At 34.5% G+C, this 24,419-nt stretch overlaps 1 protein-coding gene across 1 annotated transcript in view; it reads right to left on the bottom strand.

Annotated features, from left to right (window-relative positions):
• Nucleotides 1-22,823, bottom strand: part of LOC107628091 (magnesium transporter MRS2-I-like) — a 31,101-nt gene extending 8,278 nt beyond the window's left edge. The window contains exons 1-10 of the mRNA XM_088505167.1: nucleotides 22,730-22,823; nucleotides 22,436-22,651; nucleotides 22,106-22,135; nucleotides 20,853-20,922; nucleotides 20,622-20,755; nucleotides 13,047-13,121; nucleotides 5,647-5,850; nucleotides 5,476-5,520; nucleotides 3,720-3,764; nucleotides 3,603-3,632 (exon numbers count right to left, since the gene is read on the bottom strand). Of these exons, the coding sequence (XP_088361293.1) occupies nucleotides 3,603-3,632; nucleotides 3,720-3,764; nucleotides 5,476-5,520; nucleotides 5,647-5,850; nucleotides 13,047-13,121; nucleotides 20,622-20,755; nucleotides 20,853-20,922; nucleotides 22,106-22,135; nucleotides 22,436-22,648 (846 nt within the window). The 5' untranslated portion in view covers nucleotides 22,649-22,651; nucleotides 22,730-22,823. The remainder of the gene's footprint in view (nucleotides 1-3,602; nucleotides 3,633-3,719; nucleotides 3,765-5,475; nucleotides 5,521-5,646; nucleotides 5,851-13,046; nucleotides 13,122-20,621; nucleotides 20,756-20,852; nucleotides 20,923-22,105; nucleotides 22,136-22,435; nucleotides 22,652-22,729) is intronic.
• Nucleotides 22,824-24,419: the final 1,596 nt, after the last annotated feature.

Below are 24,419 nucleotides of genomic sequence, written 5' to 3'. Positions count from 1 at the left end.
TTTGTTTATGATCCTCCTGGAGATACGCAACCTAGAGACAAATGTCTGGGTTAGCTACCAGATGTGTCGGATTCTGGCGATATAACCAACACGTGAGCTCACGGGCAGTAGGACAGGCATGCATCATGTTGCGTTTGTTTGTTTTGTTTGGGTATTCATACTTGTTTTGGTTTGCCTATCTGATAAATTCTATATAACTGGTACTTGTGATACTTGCTGTAACTGTTCTTTAAATATGTTTGCCTTGTATTTTCTTGTGTTTGTGATTGTCTTTCTGTTTTGGGTACTTTGGTGGTGGACTGATAATAATGATGAATTCTTTTGAAATGGGCTGGAGGCTAGGTTGAGTTTATTTGGGACAGAGGCTGAGCTGGTTTGATTTGGGTCTTAGGTCGTGACTAGTTGGACCAGTTGTAAAGGTTGGTTAACAATGATTTATTAGTAAGCGGTAAAATGCCTTAAAATGTTATGTTAGGTGAAAGTGGAAGCAAGTGGTTAGAGTTATATTGTGACTTGGATATCTTAGAGCGTTATAACCGAATTTATGATTTAGTTATTTCCTTTAAGATTATATCATATCTGAGTGTCGGGGTTCTAAGATCGCCTTCGACTTTCTCGAGACCTTATTTATTATATATGTGGGCACCTTAACCATACTGAGAAATCCCGATTCTCATCCCATACAATATTTGTGGTTTTTCAAATGCAGATTGAGAAGCACCACTCTGTATTCTAGAGACGCTGATGAAGTGAAGAACTCTTGAGACTCAGGGTCGTTTCTTTGTTTATATTTATGTATGTATATAGGATCTCCACCTTGTATTTTATGTTTGTCCCTCTTAGAGGTTGACTCGAAGAAACAGGTTGTCGTTTTTCTACTTTGGGTCATTTTGGAATCTTCTTATATATATATACTTGTATGTTCTGGCCGGTTTATCTTCGCGAATCGAGTTGGAAGCTTTGTTAATTATATCTTTGATACTCCCTTTTTATTATTCATATACATATCTCTTACGTTTCTTCGTACGCAAGTTTTTGTTTACGTGAGTGTTACGACTTTTGTTTTAAACTTTTCTTCAAAGGTTCCTAGTTATAAACCTTTTTCACTATATTATATATATAATTTTACTCTTAGAGGTCGTAATACCTCCCCACCTCTGTCTTATGACTTAAGCATAAGATTTTGTGTGGTAGGGTGTTACATAAAAAATATTCCTAAAATAAAAAAAAATCATTTTTTCCCGTACCAAGAAGCAGATCTACAACAAAAATCATCAGAGAAAAATCAGAATTTTCTAATAGTACTATTAAAAAATTTAATCCCTAATAGTATCTACATTTAAAATTTAAAATATAGAAAAAATTGAATTTTATAATACCAGAACTTAAACAATTTATTGAAGACCAAAAGACCAGAAGCAGATGCCAAGTGAAGCCAGAAGACCAAAAAGCGAAACGCAAAAGTGTAGCCAAAAGTAGAAACTGAACCGAAGCTAGAAGCAGAAACTAGATGCAAAACCATTGTGACAAACCTCGAGGAACATTAAAATAGAGGTGAGCGGCGAACGCCAATAGAGAGCAGTGAATGTCCACAGCGAGCAACAAACGACGATAGAGTGAGGAAGAGAGGACTGGACAATAGTTGTGGACTGGCGATGGAGAGGAGTGAGGTGAGATGAGGTTTGCCGTCTGACCTCCGGTGTGACAGCGCAGAGAACGGCGGCGGTGGGAGACTGCTAGATGGCGATGAGGACGAGGTGAAGAGTGAGACGTGAGGGAGGAGAGAGGCATAGCTAGGGATGACAAACGGGCTGAAACCCGCCGATCCGGCCCGTGTAACTCACTAAAAAAGGTGAGCCAGGCTGAAAATTTGAAACCACCTAATCCGCAGGCTTTGGCAGCTTTTCCGGCGGGTCCAGCATTTTTTTTTTTGTAATTGAAAATGTTCTAAGTAATAATTTGGATTATGTTCTATGTTTGATTTATTAGAGACTTAAAGATATTTAATTATATATTTTGAACAATGTTGATTTTATTATTTTGTTTCAAAAAATTTGGTTGATGATTATGTTTATTACATATTTAGAATTATAAAGACTTCAATGTTTATGAATTTAGAAATTATAAATTTATTGAAATAATTATGAAATTATATATATTGTTTAATATTTAATAGTTTATTAATTAAAAAAAATTGGCCGGCTTAACCCGCCAACCCGCCGTTAGGCGGAGCGGGGGTGGAATTCGGAACACCTCACTAGACGAGGTGGAGCGGTCAGCCCGTTAAATGACGGGCTTTCAGCACGACGGACTAGCCCGTTTGTCACCCCTAAACGCAGCAACACAACAGAGGGTGAGAGTGGCTAAAGAATTAGGGTTTTAAATGTTAAAATAATTATATATATTTTTAATTATAATTTTTTAATTTACTTTGCGGAACTGTAGATACAGATGCAAAATCTGCGATTAAATCCTATTTAATTGCAGATCCAATAATCATGCGAATCGGATCAGATCTACAAAATGCAGATCAAATATGGATAAATACGGCAGATTTGCAAATCAAACCTGGAACTATGAACACCCCTAATTTTCTATGGGAATTTTGTTTGGACCTGCTATTTTTAGCGTATCTCTGACCAAACCTTCACCTTGCATCTCCACCTAGCTTTCACAATTCGTGACTCTCTTTCTTTGACATTGAAGAAATCCACTTTGAGCACGCTCCCAATACCATTGCCTAGTTTTCTAGCCACCTCCAATGTTTTAAAGTTCTCAGAAAGTCCCCAAAATTGTACCCACAATGACAACCTTGTAAATTGATATTCCACACTTCTGTCTTCCTTCCACCGCTGTACTTGTAAGGAGAAGTCTTTAAATAACCACGGTGAGCCTCGTTCTGCCCTCACTATCTTCCACTCATTATCAAAATAGAATTGAATTTGGTTGTGCCTAAACTCCACTACTTTGAATCCATCTGGTCTTCCCCATATTGCTCTCAATGAGCCCTCCATGGTCCCAGCTGAGAACTGTTTCTCTGCGAAGAGTCTAGCCATCAAACTATTTCGGCATGCATCGGTACCTTGTCTTACGTCCTCCTCCTCCAGTTATATAATGCCTTCCAGATTTCCTCTGTCTCCCTCCTTGTTGTTAGCATCGTTCCTCCTTTGTCAACTATCCTGATTGAAACTCTACATTATTTGTTTTTACGTTGCGGTTCAATTGTCTTGGTTGAGATGTAACATTGACCTTATGGCGCAGGTACTTTATTTGGTGAAACCTTAGCAGAGCAGATACACTCTTGACGGCACAAGTTATGATTTTATTGGATGGACAAATTAGTTCTTCTGATACTTGCAATCAAATTTTTAATATAAGATAATTAGGCCACAAAAAATATATTCTAAAACAAATTAATCTTCATTTAAAATGACAAAAAGACTAATTTATTTGATAAAGATAATTTTCGAGGACGTTTAAAAAATAAAAAATTATTGAAACTAAAATATCTGACTTAAAATGTCTTGAAGATTAATTTAGGTATTTACTCTTTTAATCTATTATAGATTATGTAATTGGATACGAAGGATATGTAGACATACCTTAATCAGCTTATTTCGACGACTGTCAATCTGCAGGATGCAACAATTTTACATATAGCATTTGTCATTATGAACTTCGTACCAGCAGCTATTATTCCCTCTAGTGCATAATGTTACCTGTATATTAATATAATCTTCTGTTCCGTCAATGTACTCCTTCATCTGCAAATTAAACGTAAAGAAAAATCAGTAGAAAAATCTGTAAAGTTTTGTAGTATAAGGACAATTCAAACTTCAAAAATAATAATAATTGATCCATTTTCATTGAAGAGAGAAAACAGAGTATTTGTGAAGAATAGAATTTATATTAATCCAGACTAAATTAAGTATGAGGACGAAGCTTTAAAAGGGTTCGAGAATGAAGGAGAGAGAGAGAATAGAGTATGTGAGAAGAGTAGAGAATTAAATCATTAATGTATTGTATTAATGATGCTCAAGGTTACACATACACGCATATATGCATCAGATAAGTGAACTTTTTAGAATCTGTTACAACCACATGCTAACTAGTCTAATTAACCCCCTAACAACTTAGTTGATGAGATGACACACTATAACTAATTCTTCTAACACCATGTTGACTAGACTAACTACTTCTACCTCCATAAACAATATACTCATTTTCCTCGTTAATTTTGGTATAATTTAAGTCCTAATTCTTGGTGGATTTAGGAGTTGATTTTTAGTATAAATTAAAAGAGATATGCTGAATACATTAATAGACACCAAAACGTACTTAATAAAATAAGGTAGCATTTGTTTTTAAAAATTGATACTAAGATATTGAGATTCAGTATTGTATTTAATGGTAAGAGATTTAAATTAAAATTTTAGTTCTAAGACACAAAATTTTAATCTCTTCAGTACTTTTAAAAAATAAAGATATAGAAAATTGAAATTTTTTGGGACAGAAATTAAAACTTTAATAATATATTTTTTTAAAAATATTTTCATTTAATTTTTTAAATTTTAAATTTATTCCTTAATCTCTATATTTATCTTAAACTAAACATAATATTAAGATATAACTGAGTCTAATGTATTTTATATCAAACACAACAGAAAAACTTAATTTAGTCTTTTTTTTTTTCCATCTTTATCTCTCAATCCCAATCTTTGAATCTCTAGGTAGCGTTTGTTTTGAGGTACTGAGACAGAGACTGAGAGACTGAGACTCAATATCGTGTTTGTTAGTTCAGAGACTGGTACTAAAATTTCTGTCTCTGTCTCTAAAATTTCAGTATTTCAGTACCTCCAAAAAGTAGGGACACAGGGGACTGAAATTTTTAGAGATAGAGACTGAAACTTTAATAACATTTTATACCTAAAATACTTTTATTTTAATTAATTAATTTTAATTTTATCCTTTGTGCAAATTAAATTAGAGTTTCATTCTTGTTTCAATTCCTGTCTCCCATTTTGCACCAAACATAATACTGAGATTTATTTTAATCCCTGTCTCTTAGTCTCTGTCTCTCAGTCTCAGTCTTTCCGTCTCTGTCTCTCCACCAAACGCTACCTATCTGCCTTCCAAAGGCAGCTTAAAATTTATCAAGTACAACAAAAATAAAAATACAAACAAAATCATATTCTTAAATGGTAACATATATTAATAGTATCATATATTACATCCCGTATATGTAAAGATAAATAATATTGTGCAGGTATACACGAATAATAATTTGCACCAATTTTTAATGTAAAAAACCAAAAAAGGAAGTCCATTAACTACATATATCTAACCTAACTTGATCTGTTTCTATTCTTTTATTTGAAACATTTCTTTTCTTTAATTAATTTTTATAATTGTACAGTAACTCAAATCCCATGTAGCAGTGTGTGACTTATGTATGTGTATGTATGTTATGCTTACATTGATTAATTTTTCCAGTGTCCGGTCAATTTGCACGAAATAAGCCTGCAAATAAAAGTAACAAAAAATGTAGTTTTGACACTAAATTATTTTAGCTAATATATAATAACGGTATTTACTATTTTATATAGTTTTAAGATTGCAAGGCAAATTAATAAAGATGCATGTAACCTCCAATAACATTTCAAGCTCCTTCACATCATTTTCTTCACCGTGAATTGTTGATAAACTTGAGATCTTGGATCCTGAGGTTGGGGAGATAGAAGCCTTATTAGCAGCACCTGATATACTAACTGGCGAAAGCAGCTTTCTTGACAAGCACAGGTCAGCCATATCTTGGTCATCGTCCAATAGACGTTCAAGCTCATCTCTCACCTATGCTGTTTGACAAGATCTAATAAATAAAAAAAATACATCTTGCCAGTTGATAATTATTGGTTATATTTTTATTTTCATTTTATTTTGTTCTGAGGAATATTAGCTGGCCAGCAAGTTTTGTAATTTGTAGTCATTATTTAATCATCATTAATATTTTTAATGGTGTGAGATTATATCTAATAGTGTAGGATTGCTCACTTTTTCAATAAAATATTACTATGTCTCAAACATATTTAGGTTAGATACACCTAATCACCTATCGTATAGATGTTTCATTCTTAACAATAAGATATGAATATGTGTAACATACAAGAACTAGTGACTGAGCCCGTAATTCGCACGAAAATGCAAAATTAATAATAATGTTCCATTAAGAGAATGATTTATTAATTGTATCGAAATATTAGTTCGTATCTAACTTTTTCATAACTTAAAATAAGAGAGATGAGAGAGAGAGATAGAGAGAGAGAGTGTGGGTGGGAACACAGGGAGGGGTAGAACGTTAGGTCAGGTCAAGATCCTAGGGTTTGGAACCGAGATGAGTATCGACGCTTAGAGAACGAGTCCTTCTCCATCTTTGTGGATAATCTCCCATCAGACATTTCAAAGAGAGAGCTGTTTCAAATGTTTAACTGGACTGGGCGCATAAACGACATCTACTTATCGAGGAAAGAAAAGAATGGTAGATTATACATCTTCGCGTTCATACGATACACTACGAAAGGAGGGGCGTTGAAGGCGATAGCGGAGATGAACCATACAAGATTGAGAGGTAAAGTGGTCTTTGTGGGGGAAGCTAAATACAGAAGGATGTCTGATGTGAAAGGTACGAACAGGATCTCTCCACGCGGGGACGATCGAAATGATATAGTTCGTCAAGTGCCAAAAAGAGGAGGAGAGACTAAGAAGAACTCAGATACTTTCAACAATGGTTTAACGGAAGATACTACAATTAAGGATCCACAGGGTAATGGGTGGACAAAGAAGGTGGAAGCAGCGGTGGTGAATGAAAATCTGATGTGGTTACAGAGAAGCCTAATTGGGGGAACGACGAAGGCTATTGATTTCAGAGCGTTGAAGGAATCGATTGAAAAAAATTTTCCCCATGTTACGCAGGTGCGAGAAATGGGGGCTTATAAAGCCCTGTTAACCTTTGACAGCCTCTTGAATGCGGAAGAGGCGTACACATTCAATATGAATAGTCTGTTGCAGTTGTTCCATAGGGTATGGAGGTGGGACGAGTCGGAGAGAAGCGAAACCCGGAGGGTGTGGCTAGAGTGTTTTGGGGTGCCTCTACATGCATGGTCTGCGGACACGTTCAGCCTAATAGGCAGTCAATGGGGTGAGGTGGTTGGCTGTGATAACGCGACAGAATCATGTATTTCCTTTAGTGCCGGCCGTGTGCAAATTGATACTTGTGTAATGGACGTGATCAAAGAATGGGTCCATATTACAATAGGCACTAGTGGCTTTGACATTTTGGTTAAAGAGGTAGGTTGCGAAACATATGGAGGTGATGCTAAGGTGGTAATGAGAAGGAATGATAAGGATAGTGGTGTACACCAGAGGAATACATCTACAAAGACTAGTGACGATGTAACCATAATGGAGTCAGCGCCAATACTTCCGACAGGCGGTGGAGATCCGGCAGCGGAGGTGATTAGTGAAGTGATGCGAGAGAAGGTAGAAGATGAGGATAGAATGGTAAATTCAGAAAAAATTTTGAACGAGTGGAGTTATGATAATTTAAGGCATAATCAATTGAAATTGGTAACTTATCATTCTAATAAAAATGCTAATGAAGGCATGGCAGATTTTATGGGATATGAAGAAGTGGATTCTGAAACAACAATTCCTTGGGATTACCGTAGACAATTTTATGGGCCAGGAAGGGGGGAAGTAGTGCGTGAAAGAGGCAAACATACAAGGAGGGCCCTCAACAATAATTCTACAAGCCATAACAAGACATTGGGCCTTGATGAGCCATGGCCCGAAGGATATAAGCAAATGGAGGCAGAGGTCGGTTTACATGGGCCTGCTGGGGAGAGCTTGTGTCGGGTCTGGACCGGGTCATCCAATGAGACGGCGGGTCGGATGCATAGGCGTGCTCCAGGTTACGTTCCAACAGCCAAGGAAGCTGCTGCGCCTGCGAATCTCGGGAACCCAGGGGTTGCGACATCTACTGCAGTGGTTGCACGAACCTACCTGGTTGAGAGGAGAGATGGGTCGGCGGACTCAGAACTCGCACGGCATACAAATCCGGGAGATGACCGCTGCGAGAACTGGGCTGGAGATCATCGAGGAGAAGGAGGCCGAGTTGGCCAGGGAAGTGCCGCGAATCCGATGGCCCTTGCGTGCCAGTCAGATGACAAACCGAGCGCAGATTGTGGTGGACAGAACACGACCCGAGTACGGTCAAGCACGGTAGAGGAAGGAGGAGGCCGAATAAGGTATCATGGAAGAGGAGATGTTGGGCATCCGGAAGCCAATACCAAAACATGTAACGGAAAGGAAGACGACCACAATGGTGAACCTGATGTAGGGGTAGGAAAGACTGGCCCGGTTTTGAAAGCTCTTGTGGATAGGGAATCACCAGTGCCTTACGAAGAAGAGGAATGTGGCGAAGAGGAGCGGGATTTGGAGGAGGACGCTCAGGTTAACTATCTGGAAGGCAATGACAATCAGGTCAACTATGTGGAAGCTAGCGACAATGAGGGTCTAACTTTGGAGGAGCAGCTGGTAGAAAACAAAAGAACCTGGGACTTAGCAACAGAATCAGGAGCAGCTCTGTATGATGAAGAAGATGACATTATGGCGATCCTTCAGCAACAGAACGAAGAAATTGCTCGGAAAAAAAAGTTGGCGAAACAAAAGGCTAAGGCGAGGAGGAGCAGACCCAAAATTTCTAAAAAGGTGTGTAATAACTTATTGAAATGATTTTTGGCTCTTGGAATATTAGGGGGTTGAGGGGGGATGGGAAGTTGAGGATGATAAAGGACTTGAAAAGAAAATTTAGATTAAACATGTTAGGCCTAGTGGAGACAAAAAGACAGCTAGTGACTAAATTTGATGTACAAAAAATTTGGGGTATTAGTTGTGCGGGATGGGATTTTGTTGAATCTAATGGTGCATCTGGTGGGTTGCTGCTAATATGGGACGATGATTTTTTTAAAATAAGAAATAGCCACAAAGGGGAGAGATGGATGTGTGTTGAAGGGGAATTGTTGAATTATAATTTTTATTGTGCTTTTATTCTGGTGTATGGGGCACATACCAGGCATGAGAAGCTTGTTATATGGGAGGAGTTAAGCTACATAGCTGGTTTATGCCAGGTTCTCTGCTGTTTCATGGGGGACTTTAATGAGATTGTACAGGTGGAAGAAAGACGGGGCACAGATAGCCTACCCCTGTCAGTCGATGATTTTAAGTCTTGGATACATGACATGGGTTTGGTGGACTTGCCGATTACAGACCGGAAGTTTACATGGTTCAGAGGTCGATCATGTAGCCGTATTGATAGAGTTTTGGTTAGCCTGGAATGGCTTGAGAAATTTCCAGAGTTGCAGATACGAGGGGGTCCTAGGGGTTTGTCTGACCACTGCCCTATTATAGTGGAAGACAAGAGACAGAGAGATGGGCCACGACCTTTCCGAAGCCTTGATTCGTGGTTTACGCATGAGGGGTTCCTGAGGATGGTAAAGGAGGAATGGAGAGGCTTAGGTAAGGCACAATTTACAGATAAATTAAAGGCTATGACAGCTCCTCTGGGAAGATGGCATAAAGAGAACTTCGGGGAGATGGACAAGAAAATCATGAAGTTCGAGGAAGAGATAAAGAAGATTGATGATATGGTGAGTAATGGTGCCTATGATGGAACAATGGAGGCAAGAAGAAAGGCCCTAGTGACTTTCTGTGAGAAATGGTATGTTAGAAAGGAGATGCATTGGAAACAGATGTCGCGCTCTAGACATGCGAAGGACATTGATAAGAATACAAGATACTTCCACAATCTAGCCTCCGCAAGAAGGAGAAGCAACAAGATTGACACTTTGCTCATTAATGGAAGAGTAGTACGGAATCAAGCTCGGATTAAGATTGCGATCAGAGACTTTTACAAGAATTTGTATCATCAGGAGGCGTATCCTTTGGTGGGATTTAGGGACGGCTTGGTGGAAATGATTGCTGAGGATGATGCTATGGCACTAGAGGTACAACCGACACCTGAGGAGATTAAAGAAGCAGTATGGGATTGTGAATCATGCAAGGCGCCAGGAAGTGATGGATATAATATGAACTTTATAAAGAGGTGTTGGGCTGAAATTGGCTCTGATTTTACTGCGGCGGTGATGAATTTCTTCTTGACGTCCAAGCTACCGGCGGATGCGAATCTCACTTGGGTGGTGTTGGCCCCTAAGTTCTCTGGCGCGAAGGAAATTAAAGACCTGAGACCGATCAGTATGGTAGGTTGTGTGTATAAAGTCATCTCAAAAATGCTGGTTAGAAGGATGCGAACAATTATGCCACGGCTGGTAGGCGAGACGCAGAGTGCCTTTGTCAAAGGACGGAAGATTCATGATGGGGCTCTTGTCGCTTGCGAAACTGTTCATTGGATGAAAATGACGAAGAAGGAAGGGGTAATAATAAAGCTAGACTTTCAGAAAGCATATGATAGAGTCAGGTGGAGCTTTGTAGACCTGGTGTTGCAAAAGATGGGATTCGGACAAAAATGGAGGAGCTGGATTATGGAGTGTCTAAGTACAGCTTCTATGTCAGTGTTGATAAACGGATCGCCATCTAAGCCATTTAAGATGGAAAGAGGCTTGCGACAGGGAGATCCCTTATCTCCATTCCTATTTGTTCTGGTTGCGGACGTTCTACATCGGATGTTCGGGGAGGCGGTAAGAAATGGGCGTATCTCGCCGTTATTGGTGGGTAGAGATCATGTCGAGCTGTCTCATCTTCAATTTGCAGATGATACTGTCCTGTTCTGTCCCCCGGAGGAAGAAACTATAAAGAACTATAAGAGACTACTGCGATGCTTTGAGATTATGTCAGGGCTGTCTATAAATTTTGATAAGTCTAGCCTGATCCCTATTAATTGTGATGGTCAGTGGGTACATCGTATGTCTAGAGTGCTGGGGTGCCAGATAGCCTCCCTCCCGGTGAAATACTTGGGGATTCAACTAGGAGCGAACCCGAGGTTGGTGAAGACTTGGAAGCCCATTGTAGACAAAGTGGAGCAGAAGCTGAGTATGTGGAAGGCTAAGGTTCTCAATAAAGCTGGTAAGCTGGTGCTAATTAAATCCATCTTGAATAGTTTGCCAGTCTATTATTTGAGTTTGTATAAAATGCCGAAGGCAGTTGCAGAGAAATTGATTTCCCTACAGAGAAGATTCCTATGGAGTAAGGAGGATGGTAGGGTTGGTATGGCAATGGTTAGGTGGGAGGTGGTACAGGCTCCCAAAAAGTTAGGGGGTTTAGGTGTTGGGGATGCTGTGGTACGTAACTCAGCCCTTCTATTTAAATGGTGGTGGCGCTTCTCCAAGGAGGATTGTCCCTTATGGAAGAAGGTGGTTTGCTCGTGTAATAACCTCAACCCCAATGTGATGTTATCTACTCAGGTGTTGCCTACTCGGGGAGGGCCATGGAAGGATATTTGCCAACTGCAGTTTAGGGATCAACAAGTAAAACAGAAGATGATTAATGGGCTGTCTATGGAGATTGGCGATGGGAGAGGAACTCGATTTTGGGAGGATGTATGGCTGCGTGGTGGGTCCCTCAAAGATCTTTTTCCGCGACTCTTCTCAGTTTCAAACCAAAGAGGATCCGTTATAGGGGATTGTGGGTTCTGGGACGGGATAGAGTGGAGATGGAACTTCCAATGGAGGCGACAGCTTTTCCAATGGGAGTTGGACTTACTGAACCAGTTGCATGAAACATTGAGACTGGTTAATCTTGTATCTGACAAAGAGGATAAGGTTGTGTGGAAGTTTGATAAACAGGGTGTATTTTCTACTAACTCCTTCGTGCAGGTGATGCAGGTGGAAACGCTTCCGGAGGATATAGCGAGCTACAGCTCTACTATGACGGTGTGGAAGGGTCTAGTCCCACCTAGAGTTGAATTGTTCATCTGGTTCGCTTTGACTGGAAGGATCAATACGAAGGAGAGGCTGAGTCGGTTGGGAGTGGTTAACCAGAATGATGTTGCCTGTGTCTTGTGTAATGAAGGTGTTGAATCTGGTTACCATTTATTTCTTGGTTGTAAATTTTCATGGCAGGTCTGGTGCGCATGGTTGTCCTTTGTTGGAAGGCAATGGGCGTGCCCAGGAACTCTAAAAGAACATTTTCAAAGTTGGACAGAGTTATTAACCAGTAAGGAAGAACGTAAGAGGTGGATGGTATGCTTCTGTACAATTATCTGGAACATCTGGTTAGAAAGGAATCGGCGAATTTTTCAGAATAAGGGAAAAGGGGTTGATGATATCATCTACCAGTCCTCCGTGAACTATAAAGAGTGGATAGGAGTGGATCCCTTCTGTTGTTGATGGCAATGCCGAAGATGACAGGGGGTTTCAAAATTTAATTTCGTATAGTTTTCTTTATCTAGTTCTGTTTGTACCTTTTGCTCCACTTGTTGTGTCGAGCTTGTCCTTTCAAAAAAAAATTAGTTCGTATCTAATAAAAAAATTTTATTGTATTCGTGAAACACATCATGTAAGAGAATAGGGTATTTTATTAAAAAACTATAATTACTATTTTTGGTATTTTCTTGTTAAATTTATCGTTTTTATTAAAAAATAGGGTACTTTATTTATTAGTTATTTGGAAATCAAAATTTAATAAGAGAATTAACTATTGTTCAACTAATGTCTATCAACTTTTTAAAAATGATCCTTTTATCTTAATTTGTAAACTATAAACTTTAAAATTCTAAATTCTAAATTCTAAATAATTCTTCAAATAGTGAAGGTTTAAAAAATAATTTATAATAAAAAAATGAATTAATATTAACTAATTAAAAAATTAGTTTTTTTGTACTTATTTAATTTTTTTTACAATATTAACTAATATTATGTGTTCTCGTGAGCAATTTTTTTTTAAATGTGTTTAATCTCCCGTTAATGATGATTTTTGTCCATCAAAAAAGACTGAAACGTACATTTTTCTTTCTTTTAGACGAGACTAAAACGTACCTTATGAACCTTAGCCGTTAACGTAGAAGTAGTGCACTTCAGTTTTCGAACACAATCCAAATTCAAGCTACTGATCTGCAAATTACAGAAATTCATAAATTAATAAAAAAAGGACAAGAGAACATTTTCTTAAGGCCTAATTAGGACTGTTAGTAGGTTTAGTCACATTAACATGAATTTTTTTTTTCCTCTTCTTTCTCACCCTTCCCTTTTTTTTTCTTCTTTTTCTTCCTTTTTTCTTTTTAATGCCAATGATTTTTTTTTTTCATAATATTGTTTTAATAAAATACCATTAACGTTATGTTTTATTCTCTCTTCTTGGATATAACATGCTAGAGAATATTTAGAATCAATTTAGATCAATTAATATCATTTATATTTATATAGCATATCTATATATTAATTGTAGGATTTTATACTTTTATTACTCTGATTATTCTAGCACCTATATACATCTCTTGTACAATGTATTTTTCGACACAACATAAATAATATACTCTTTCAGATTACTCTCTTATTTCTAACATGGTATCAAGAGCATAGGTTCTTTTTTTTCCATCTAAATTTGTTTATAGCCCATTTGTTTCTTCTCCTCCAGCAATGCTCTTTAACCTCGTTTTTCGATCCTTTTCCGATGCTTTGGTTTGTCACAACTGTTACCACTGTGTTCGTCTCGTCGTCGTGATTCTAACACTCTCCACGGGTCGCCAACCATTTGCTCCGCACTGACCCGGCAGCCCGCATCTGGACCCAACCTGGTCCGACTGTTGACCCGCGTTCCAACTCACTCGCCAACGTGTCCTCTCCCTCCACTCAGAGGTCACCACGTGGCATCCATCTGCTAACGTGGATGTTGATGTGGCGCTGACGTGGCATTGACGTGGTAGACAGTGAGACCCTTTCTAAGAATTTTTTGTGAGCTCTTTCCGATTCTGCACTCCCTTTTCTCATTTTCTACTCTGAAATTGCAGTATTCTCTCCTTTCTTTGATCTTTGCATCTACTATTATAGAAAAGTCAAATGCTTTTGTTGTCACAGACAGAAAGGGTAAATTATGTCGAAACTATAACCGTTCCGGGCACCTCTTCTCAGACTGTCCTTCTGTTGAATGTCGCACATGCCACCAGAAAGGTCACATTAGCTACTATTGTTCACAGTTGTTCTGCCATTATTGCAAGCTCTCGGGACATTTGATTACTACCTATCCTACTCGCTCACCACGTCCTGATCAACTCAGGTATCATTCTCGTCCCAACTTCTCCAAGATTGTTCCTGCTTCTGTTGTTTCTGTTACTACTGAATCTACCACCTCTGCTCTTCTCAACCCATCTCCTGTTTCTCTATCTGATATTGCGTTTCTTCTTCAGCATCTTCTTTCCCTTACTGGTAATACTCCTGCTACTTTTTCGACTCCTCCAAGTAATTCTAAATGGCATTCTGATTCTGGTTGCTTTAATCACGTGTCTCCTTTGCGTCATCTTTTCTTGTCTTTGTCTACCACTACAAATGCACCTTCTGTTAATACTGCTAATAGTTCCCTCTTGCACGCGACACACAAGGGTTCTATTTCTCAGTCAACTCTCACTCTCCTTGATACTTATTATATTCCCAAATTGAACTTTAATCTTCTTTCTGTTGGTCAACTTGTTGATCTCAGTTTTAATGTTAATTTTTCTATTTCTGGTTGTCGTGTACAGGATCGTCGGATGGGACAAATTATTGGGACTAGGCGTAAGGTCGGAAGGTTGTTTGAACTTGAGAATCTTCATATTCCTCCTAAGACAAATCTCTGTGCTGCTTCTTCTCAATCTACACTTCACTTGTGGCATCACCATCTTGCCCACAGCTCCTTAGAAAAATTGCGTCCTCTTGTGTCTCAGAGTGTTTTGGGTTAGGTTAATAATGAGTCTTTTGATTGCATTTCTTGTCAAACTGCCAAACAACCTGCTTTATCTTTTTCCAATAATTCATCTCTTTCTTGCTTCCCTTTTGATCTTATCCACTCTAATGTTTGGGACCCACTCCTACCACTTCTATGGAAGGGACTCGGTATTTTATCGTTTTCATTGATGATTATTCCCGTTTTACTTGGGTTTATTTGATGACTAATCACCATGAGCTACCTCAGATTTATATTACTTTTCCCACCATGATTAAAACTCGATTTTCCAAGGTTATTAAAGTTTTTCAACGCGATAATGCTATGAAATACCGTGACTCCAAACTTTTAAACTTTCTTGCAGAACAGGGTACTTTGTATGAGTTTTCTTGCCTTAGCACATCTCAACAAAATGGCCGAGTTGAATGCAAACACCGTCACATTGTTGACTCTGTTCGTGCAATGCTTATTTCCTCTTCGTGTCCTGAGCGTACTTGGGGTGAAGCTATTCTTACTGATGTTCATGTTATCAATAGACTTCCTTCTTCTGTACTTGGTAACATTGCTCCCTTTGAGCGTCTTTATCATACCTCTCTAGATTACAGTTCTCTTCGAGTTTTTGGTTGTGCCTGTTTTGTTCTTCTTCAGTCTCATGAACATAGTAAACTTGAACCTCGGACTCGCATGTGTTGTTTCCTTGGTTATGACACTGAACACAAGGGTTATTGTTGTTGGGATCCTCTCTCTAGACGTATTCGTATATCTCGTCATGTTGTATTCTGGGAGCATCACATGTTTTCTAAGTTCTCCTCATCTGAGTCCATTCCTCTTACTCAGCCACCATTTTTCACTAACCCCAGTGTTGATCTTTTTTCTAGTGATGATTCTATAGGTTCTATCTCAAGTCAACCTCTATAGTCTCCTGCTCTTCTGCCTTCTCCATCTCCCAATGATTTTAGACCGGATGATGATCCTGCTCCTACTGTCATGCCTCTTCCTTCCACTCGTTCTTCTAGGGTAAGAAATCCACCTCCTCATCTTCTTGATTATCATTGTTTTTCTACTATTCTTCATCACCATGAACCTAAGTCATTTAGAGAAGCCTCTACAAATCCAAGTTGGCAGTAAGCAATACAGGAGAAAATCCAGGCACTTGAAAAAGTACACACTTGGGACTTGGTTGATCCTCCCTCTGATCAGGAAGTTGTGGGTAGTAGATGGGTTTACAAGATCAAGACTCGCTCTGATGGTTTCTTTGTGGCAGTTCCGTATGCGCTTCCTTATGGCAGTTCCGTTTGCGCTTTCTTGTGACAGTTCCATCTGCGCTTCCTTCAAGCAATTCCGTCTGCGCTTCCTTCCTTAGAATATAATTAGAATCAATTAAATCAATTAGTATTATTTAACATATCTAAATTGATTTTAAGTATTCTCTAACATAACATAAAAGAAAGTAAGGATATGTTTGTCCCTTTTCTAATTGTTATGCAAATATTGTTTCGAAAACTTAAATGGCTCGAGAGAGGTATATAAAATTATAGATCCAACATGCTACCTTAATATAAATAGTTATATACTTTTTTTTTTGTTTTACACTTAAAGTTTTTTAATAATTATCCAAATCAATTTTTAAAAATTTTAAAATGGAACAATTTAATTAGTTTCTCAAACTTAAAAATATATAAAAAGACATCAATATTTATTGACGTTAAATAATATAGTCTCTATCCAATTTTATTTTTTATCACTTAAAATTTAATATTTTTAATCATAATAATTTAATATTATATCATAAAATCATTTATTCCAACGAAATTGTAAATGATTAAGTAGAAGTAAATGAATAGTTAATTATGTAACACCAATATATAATAAGAACACGAATAATATTTTTAAGAGTAAAGTATTGTTTTTATCCTCAACGTTTGGGGTAAGTCCTAAAGTTGTCCCTAACGTTTCAATCGTCCTATTTAAGTCCCCAACGTTTCAAAATTGACTCAATGTTGTCCTGTCGCTAGGGATCCGTTAACAGAATTGACGGCGGGACAAAATTGAGATGATTTTGAAACGTTAGGGACTTAAATAGGACGAAAACATTAGAGACAAAAATGATACATAAAAATAAATTTTAATTTAATTTTATCTTCCAATAAATTAATTTTTTATTGTACATAGTATTTAATTAATTTTGATAATTTTGATCACATTAATCACATTACTTTTATTTTAAATAATTTTGATACATTAGAGACAAAAGGTATAATTTATATTTTATTGTATATATATATTTTTTTTCTGCAAGTTTATTTACTAGTCATTTTACAAAACATTCATGATAACTAAAAATCTTTAAGAGTAAAATTATAAAAAAAATTAATTTATTTAAAATGAAAGTAATATGATTAAGTGTAATTTACTTAGATGTGATTAAAAAATAATTGAATACTATGTATAGTAAAAAATTGATATTATTGAAAAATAAAATTAAAATTTATTTCTATGTATCATTTTTGTCCCCAATGTTTTCGTCCTATTTAAGTCCCTAACGTTTCAAAATCGTCTCAATTTTGTTCTGCCGTCAATTCTGTTAACGGATCCATAACGGCAGGACAACATTGAGTCAGTTTTGAAACGTTAAGGACTTAAATAGGACGATTGAAACGTTAGGGACAACTTTGGGACTTACCCCAAACGTTGGGGACAAAAACGATACTTTACTCTATTTTTAAACTTTCCATCATCTTTGTATTTCTTTCATGTATGGACAATCGTATTTTGAAGGTGCCGTGATTAGTTCAATCGAAATACATATTTATATTAGGATATGTCCTTATTATTTTATCCTCTAAAAGGGAGGAAAGAAGAGAGACGTTTATTTAGATTTGTTTTAGAAAAGATGATACATTTTCAAAACTATAACATCTTGAGATCATTTTTAATGCGAAAGATACATAAGTATTGGTAGAAAGAGGCGGCAGGTGTGGGGTGTTAAATAAGGTAAGTAGTGTCACAATAGCCTCTTTCCATATTTTGTGGTTGCAATAAAAATAGGAGACATATATCCTAAATTCCTTTTAATGTTTGTCAATGCAAAACTTTTTGTTTTCATGTTAATATTTTAAAGTGAAAATTTATATGCAATTATCTTTATAATAAGTTGATAGTTGAGAATTGTTAAATAATGAGTAAAGTGTCATTTTTGTTCCCAATGTTTGGGGTAAGTTCTATTTGTGTCCTTAACGTTTAAATCGTCCTATTTGTATTCCTAACGTTTATAAAAGTGATTCAATGTTATCCTACTATCAATTATACTAACAAATCAGATTATATTTTTCAATTATTCTTACTTGGATGTATTCATTCTCAATTAGGTCTCACTTGAATGTGTTCGATTTTAATATTATACCCACTATTTGTGTTTAGATTCAATTATATCCCTAGAAAAGTGAATTTTGTAAATATTGTAGGAATTAGTTTCAACTTTTGATGAGCTATTTTTCGGAGTGAATCATCGATTCTATCACAGACATTTGTATTCTAACTCCAAGAAGAGATTTTCAAAACTCAAACTAAATCGCCCATGATGTGTAATTGACTGCAGGATAACATTGAATCACTTTTACAAACGTTAGGGATACAAATAGGACGATTTGAACGTTAGGGACGCAAATAGGATTTACCCCAAACGTTGGGGGACAAAAACAATACTTTATTCTTAAATAATTTAATAAATTTAACTAAATCATCATCTAATAATTCTCAACTATTAATTTCATATGAAAATAACTTCAACTTTCACTATATTTTAAAATAATTTGTCTTTAAAACCTTTTGACAATTAATTAGTAATTAGTTTTTTTTCTCAAATTTACCATTTTACTCTTCATTTTACACAAGCCAATGAACCCACCATGGCTGCTACCACCAACACAAATGACAAAAACCACCACCACTGCTTTGGCACTTCCAACAGCACAAACACTACAATTATCGCCACCTACTCCCCCCATCAAATTATGTTACTTCCTAGTGGGTTGGAAAAAAATAGAGATGAACGTGAATAAAATCGGATCGAATATGACCACAATTTTAATTTGATTTATATTAAAATTATCAGATCCAATATCTGCAGTTTTTTAATTTGGATTCGATCTGCACATTTGCATATTGGATCTCGGATATATTCGTAAAATATAAAAATATTTTAAAATTTTATTTTTATTAAAAAAATACTAATAAAATTCCTTTTTTTCACTCTTTTAAACACGTTTACTCTTAAAATATTATTAAATATTTTTTTTTAAATAATAAAAATAAAATAATATAACATATATGATAATTATTAGTTAAAATAAAATATAAAAAGAATATTTAAGAGTTAAGTACGATTTTCGTCGTTCTTCTTCTTGGTGAACTCAATGGCGATGGTTTGGCAACGGCGTTAGAAGCTCGGCGATGACGCAGCGGCCCTATTCTCCTTCTTTGATTAGTTCTCTCTCTCTACCCTTTCTCGCTCGCACTCTCTCGTCTCCCTCACGGTGCTCGACGGCGATTGTTTCGCACCGCTGCTCCTTCATAGGGTTTCAATTCTGCTTCTGTTTCTGAGTTAATCACATTATTTTTTATTCTGATTATGATTTTATTAATCCATTGTTAATCACATTATTTCTAATTCTGATTCTGTTTTTTATTTTGTTAATCCATTGTTCTTCTGCTTTTGTTTTTTCTGTTTTTGTTTTTTATACTTCAGATTCTACTTATGTTTGTGTTACTATTTCTGTTTTCAATTCTGTTTCTGCTTTTATTTTCAATTCTGTTTCTTCTGCTTATGATGCTGCTTCTATTTTTATTTCTGTTTTTTATTTTATGTTTATTATATTGTTTCTGCTTCATTGTTGTTGTTGCTGAAGAAGGAAAAGAAGAATAGAAATTGAGTATTTTAGTGAAGAAGGAAAAGGGTATTTTGGTCCGAAGGACGATTTTAAAACTAAGTTAAACCTTAGGAATGATTTTGTAGGCAAAAAAAGGTTGAGGACGGAAAAAAATTTTGACCTATACCTTAGGGACCAAAATCGTACTTAACCCAATATTTAATTATTTATTTTTTTGGATTTGCGGATATGCAGATACCTATATAAAATCCGCAGTCTGATCCCATTAGTGTGCGAAAGCTTTCGGATCGAACCAATATTCGTAATTTTCAGATCGGATTCGAATAAATATCGAAGATATGCAGATCAAATCCGATCCATGAACACCCCTAAGGAAAGATGGAGTTAGTAAAAGAATACAAATAAAAAAAAAACTAGTAGTTAATTGTTATAAGTTTAAAAGGAAGAAGGAAATTAAAATACCTTTAAAACATTAAAAATAAAATTAAAATATTTTAAATTTTAAGAATAAAAGTTTGTTTTAGACAAATATTGTAGAAATTTAGTATGCTTTTTCTAATAAAAAAACAACTAATTAATGATAACTTTCACACGTTATTGAATATTTGATAAAATCCAATCGAAGTCCACTTTGAATTTCTTGTATAACACTAACACATTTCCGGAGAAAATCAATGTAATTTAGAAAAATAGAAAGGGTAACGTGAAACTTTACCACAATTCAGAAAATGTCAGTCTAATGTACCCCTAATAATCAACATAAATGTAATGAGCAGGGCTAAGATACTCTATGTATGCAGTATGCACCTTGTTCGTAAGCTTTTCCAACGACAGATATGTAACCATTTCCAGTTCCGTTGTACGTGCAGCGAGATAACTACAAATGGCTTCTAGGGCTACCTCCAATGCTTGAAATTGCAAGGTTGAGTAGTCTACATGGCCTAAATCAGATCATTAAGAATTAACTTTTTTTTTTAAAGAAAAATGAAGAAAGAAAGAAAAGAAAATAAAAGAAAAGATAAATAATCTACAACGTACGAGCCAATCGCCTTTTGAGTTCTTCAACAACAGGGACTACGTTTTCATCCCGTGGATCTCGGAGAAATACCTATCCACAACTTAGTAACAACTTTGTTAGGTAAAACAGTAGTTTTTGTGAACAATGTGAGTAATGAGCTCTAAAATTGATTTAATAGAGTAAAAACACAATGTATCCCAAATTATTTACCTAAATCTTAATAATAGGATAACTATTCACACACTTAGTGAATTGAATATCCGTCGTATCTATTGTTCACATTGTTTAATATTTTCATTATCTACCTATATTTTTCTGTCACAAAATTGTATTGATATTTAAAAAAAAGATTAAAATCAACAAATTATGATAAAATAATTTTTCAGATAAATATTAAAATATAAATGAATTTTCACATAAGTTTAATCTTCTAGTTTTTTCCAAACGATATAATCAATTATATAAAAGAATGCTATTCGTTTGAATTTCTCCTTTTTCGTTTAAGAAGGTGGTTTTCATTAGAAAAAATTACTTTTATTAAATTTTGAAGTGTTTGGATATAATTTAAGGAAAAAATTCCTTTATTAGAAGTTAATGATTAATATTAACTCTAAAAACTAAATTTTAATAAAAATAAAAAAATCATAAAAAATATTGACTAATATTAATTTTTAAAAATTTATTTTTTATATTTTTTAATAAGTACTTAAAAAAAACTATAAAAAAAATTTCACGTAAGAGATAACATTAGCAAATCTTCATGGCATTTATTTTAACTAAAAATTAAAAAACAATTTATGGTGTATTCATATAATATAATTAAGATTAAAGGTTACTATTAAGTTATGTAATTATTTTAAAAAACTTACATGATTTCATATTTTAATTTTGATGAATTAATATAAAAGTTACTAAAACTATATATATATATATATATATAGTGTTTCTTCTTATTTTATGCCTTTTCAGGTTTTATAGATATCCATCTAATTTCGTATATATTTATTAGTGATATATTTATTTATGTATTTTTTTTATTAGTTTAAATTTTTTTAAAAAATAATTTCATAATATGGTATCAAAATTTTTATGACCGAAAGATTTTATAATTTAATCTTATTATTTCTAAAAGAGATAAAAATAACATAAGGTAAATAAAAAGAAAAAAAGTCTATAAAAAATTTAAATAAATCTAAAAAAAATTCAAATTTAAAAAACTAAGAATGATGTAAATCTTCAAAGAAACTCAAATTTAAACTAATCGATAACTGACCTCTTCAGATGTGATTATTGCTTTGATATGCTGCAAATGGAAAAAAATAAATGAGATAGCTAGAAAATAAATTAATAATAACATATATAATTTAATCATATTAGTTTATATTAAAATTAATTATTAAAATTAGTTACTAATAAAATATATATAAAAATATAAATATATATTAAAAATTAATTAAATTATACATATATTTATATATAAATATAAAAATAAATTTTTATGATTAATTTTAGTGATTAATTTTAATATGAAAATAAATTTTTGTATATAATCTCGTGTTGAAAGTGAAAATCTAATTAATCACCTAATATCTTGATGTATTACCTCCAAGTTAAGCAGAATAGCCTTTTCTCGACCAAGAATTGCTGATGGGTATGAAAGTAGGGGGTCTAGAATCCGAAAATCACGATAATGAATCTGAGCTAGATTCATGATGCGATGCTTGTCCATATCGACGATGGAACAGTGACCCTTAGAGTTGAGCACAATCCAACTTGTGCTGCTGCTGGACTGTGAATGTGATTTCTCCTTCATCATCACCTAATATAATTATATCGTACATTAATGGATATAAATGAGCAGGTAAGTATTTATTCAAAATTATATATAGCTAGATACCCCTGGTCTTGGACCCTTCTAGTAAATTATTTACAGATGACAAACTAACATATAGAGAGATAGATTATCCAGCCGCTGGCCAAAGCTCACGGACTACGTAAGTCCAGCAGCCGCTCCTACTTGACCTATCCTTCAAAATATTCACTATCTTTTATTTTTGTTCTTATGCTTTATTTAGTAATATATGCATGTATATGATCGTGACAGGCTAAAAAGAATACATTCATTCTTATATACGAATATCAATTATAAGCAGATAAATTCTTTATTTATTCCAAAAACATTGCCAACATATTTTAATATAAACAAACAACATTTTTTTCAATACTATTATTACGGAACTATAATATATTATTTACAAATATAATAATTTTAATATAATAATAGAAATAAATTTTCAAATAAAAAAATTTGAAAAGGAGAAAACACCACCCTCGTTCACGGAATCAAGGCCCAATCCTTCCCCTCCCTCCCCTCCCCTTTTTAATCAGGACTATATTTTAGTGATTTCAGTATTACTTCTTTCGTTCGCTAATATGCCATTTTTCGTAAAACAACAAAATAATTTTGCTATGTGCAAAAAAGTTAAAATGAAAGTATTTTTCTTAAATTTATCTTGACTCAAACAAATAAAAAATCATCTAAACTTGTATTAAAATATCAATTTAAAATATAGATACAACTTCTTTTGATTTGTTCTTACAAATTTATTCCAAAAAAAAAAACAAAATTAATATTACAATCATAAAAGATAAATTTCAATTAGTAAAATAATTTAAATTCTAAAAATTAATTCAAAATTTTTAAAGTATCATTTCTAATATAACTTAACCTAATCCAAATTCCTAACTATATAATTCTTCAAATGAATGGGCAATAAGGATCACAAAACTCTTCCTTTTCTTTCACTTATTTGGTCACCTGAATGGGCCAATTCTCAAAAATATGCTACACAAATAAACACTTGACAAGATCCTCTGAAACTTTGTTGGACGTGCTATCAACTTCCGATTCCTTATCGTCGGACGAACTTGAAGAACTCTGTGCTCTGTCTTGATCTAAATTTCCTCCCTAACTAACAACTTCAACAAATCATTGCACAATCATCTCATATAGTTCCATCATATCTATTTTTTCGGGATTAATCACTTTAACTACCTTCTTTTCTGGAGATTGCTTATTCTTCATATAGGACTATGAAACAACTTATTCTCCTTTCCTCTTTCCCTTCCAAGGCCAATTGTTTTAGATGTTTCTTTTTTATGTTTTGGATGGTTATTTTTTTTAGATTTTAGATTATTTTTTAATAGTTTTGGATGATTTTTTCTTAGTTCTTAGATGTTATTTTTCTAATATTTTTAAATATATCATTTTGTTAGCTTTTGACTTTTTTAAAATAATTTTGGATATCTCTTTTTTATTAGGTTTTAGATGTTTTTTTTATTATATTCTAAATATTTTTAAATTAAATTTTGGATATTTATTTTACAATAATTTTACATGGTTGTTTTCATTTAATTTTAAATTTTTTTTTAAATTTTAGATATTTCTCATGATAATTTAAATTTATATTTATTTAAAAAATTAAAAAAAAGGGCCTAATTCTATTTTTTTTAATAGACTTTTTTAATAGTTGATTGTAATTAGTTACGCCTGTAATTGATTGCTTAGCAAAATTAAATTTATAAAA

Source organism: Arachis ipaensis, chromosome B2 (assembly GCF_059453495.1).
Source record: "Arachis ipaensis isolate K30076 ecotype BB chromosome B2, ASM5945349v1, whole genome shotgun sequence".
NCBI classification, from domain to species: Eukaryota; Viridiplantae; Streptophyta; class Magnoliopsida; order Fabales; family Fabaceae; genus Arachis; species Arachis ipaensis.
This window is presented reverse-complemented; position numbering and strand designations above follow the sequence as displayed.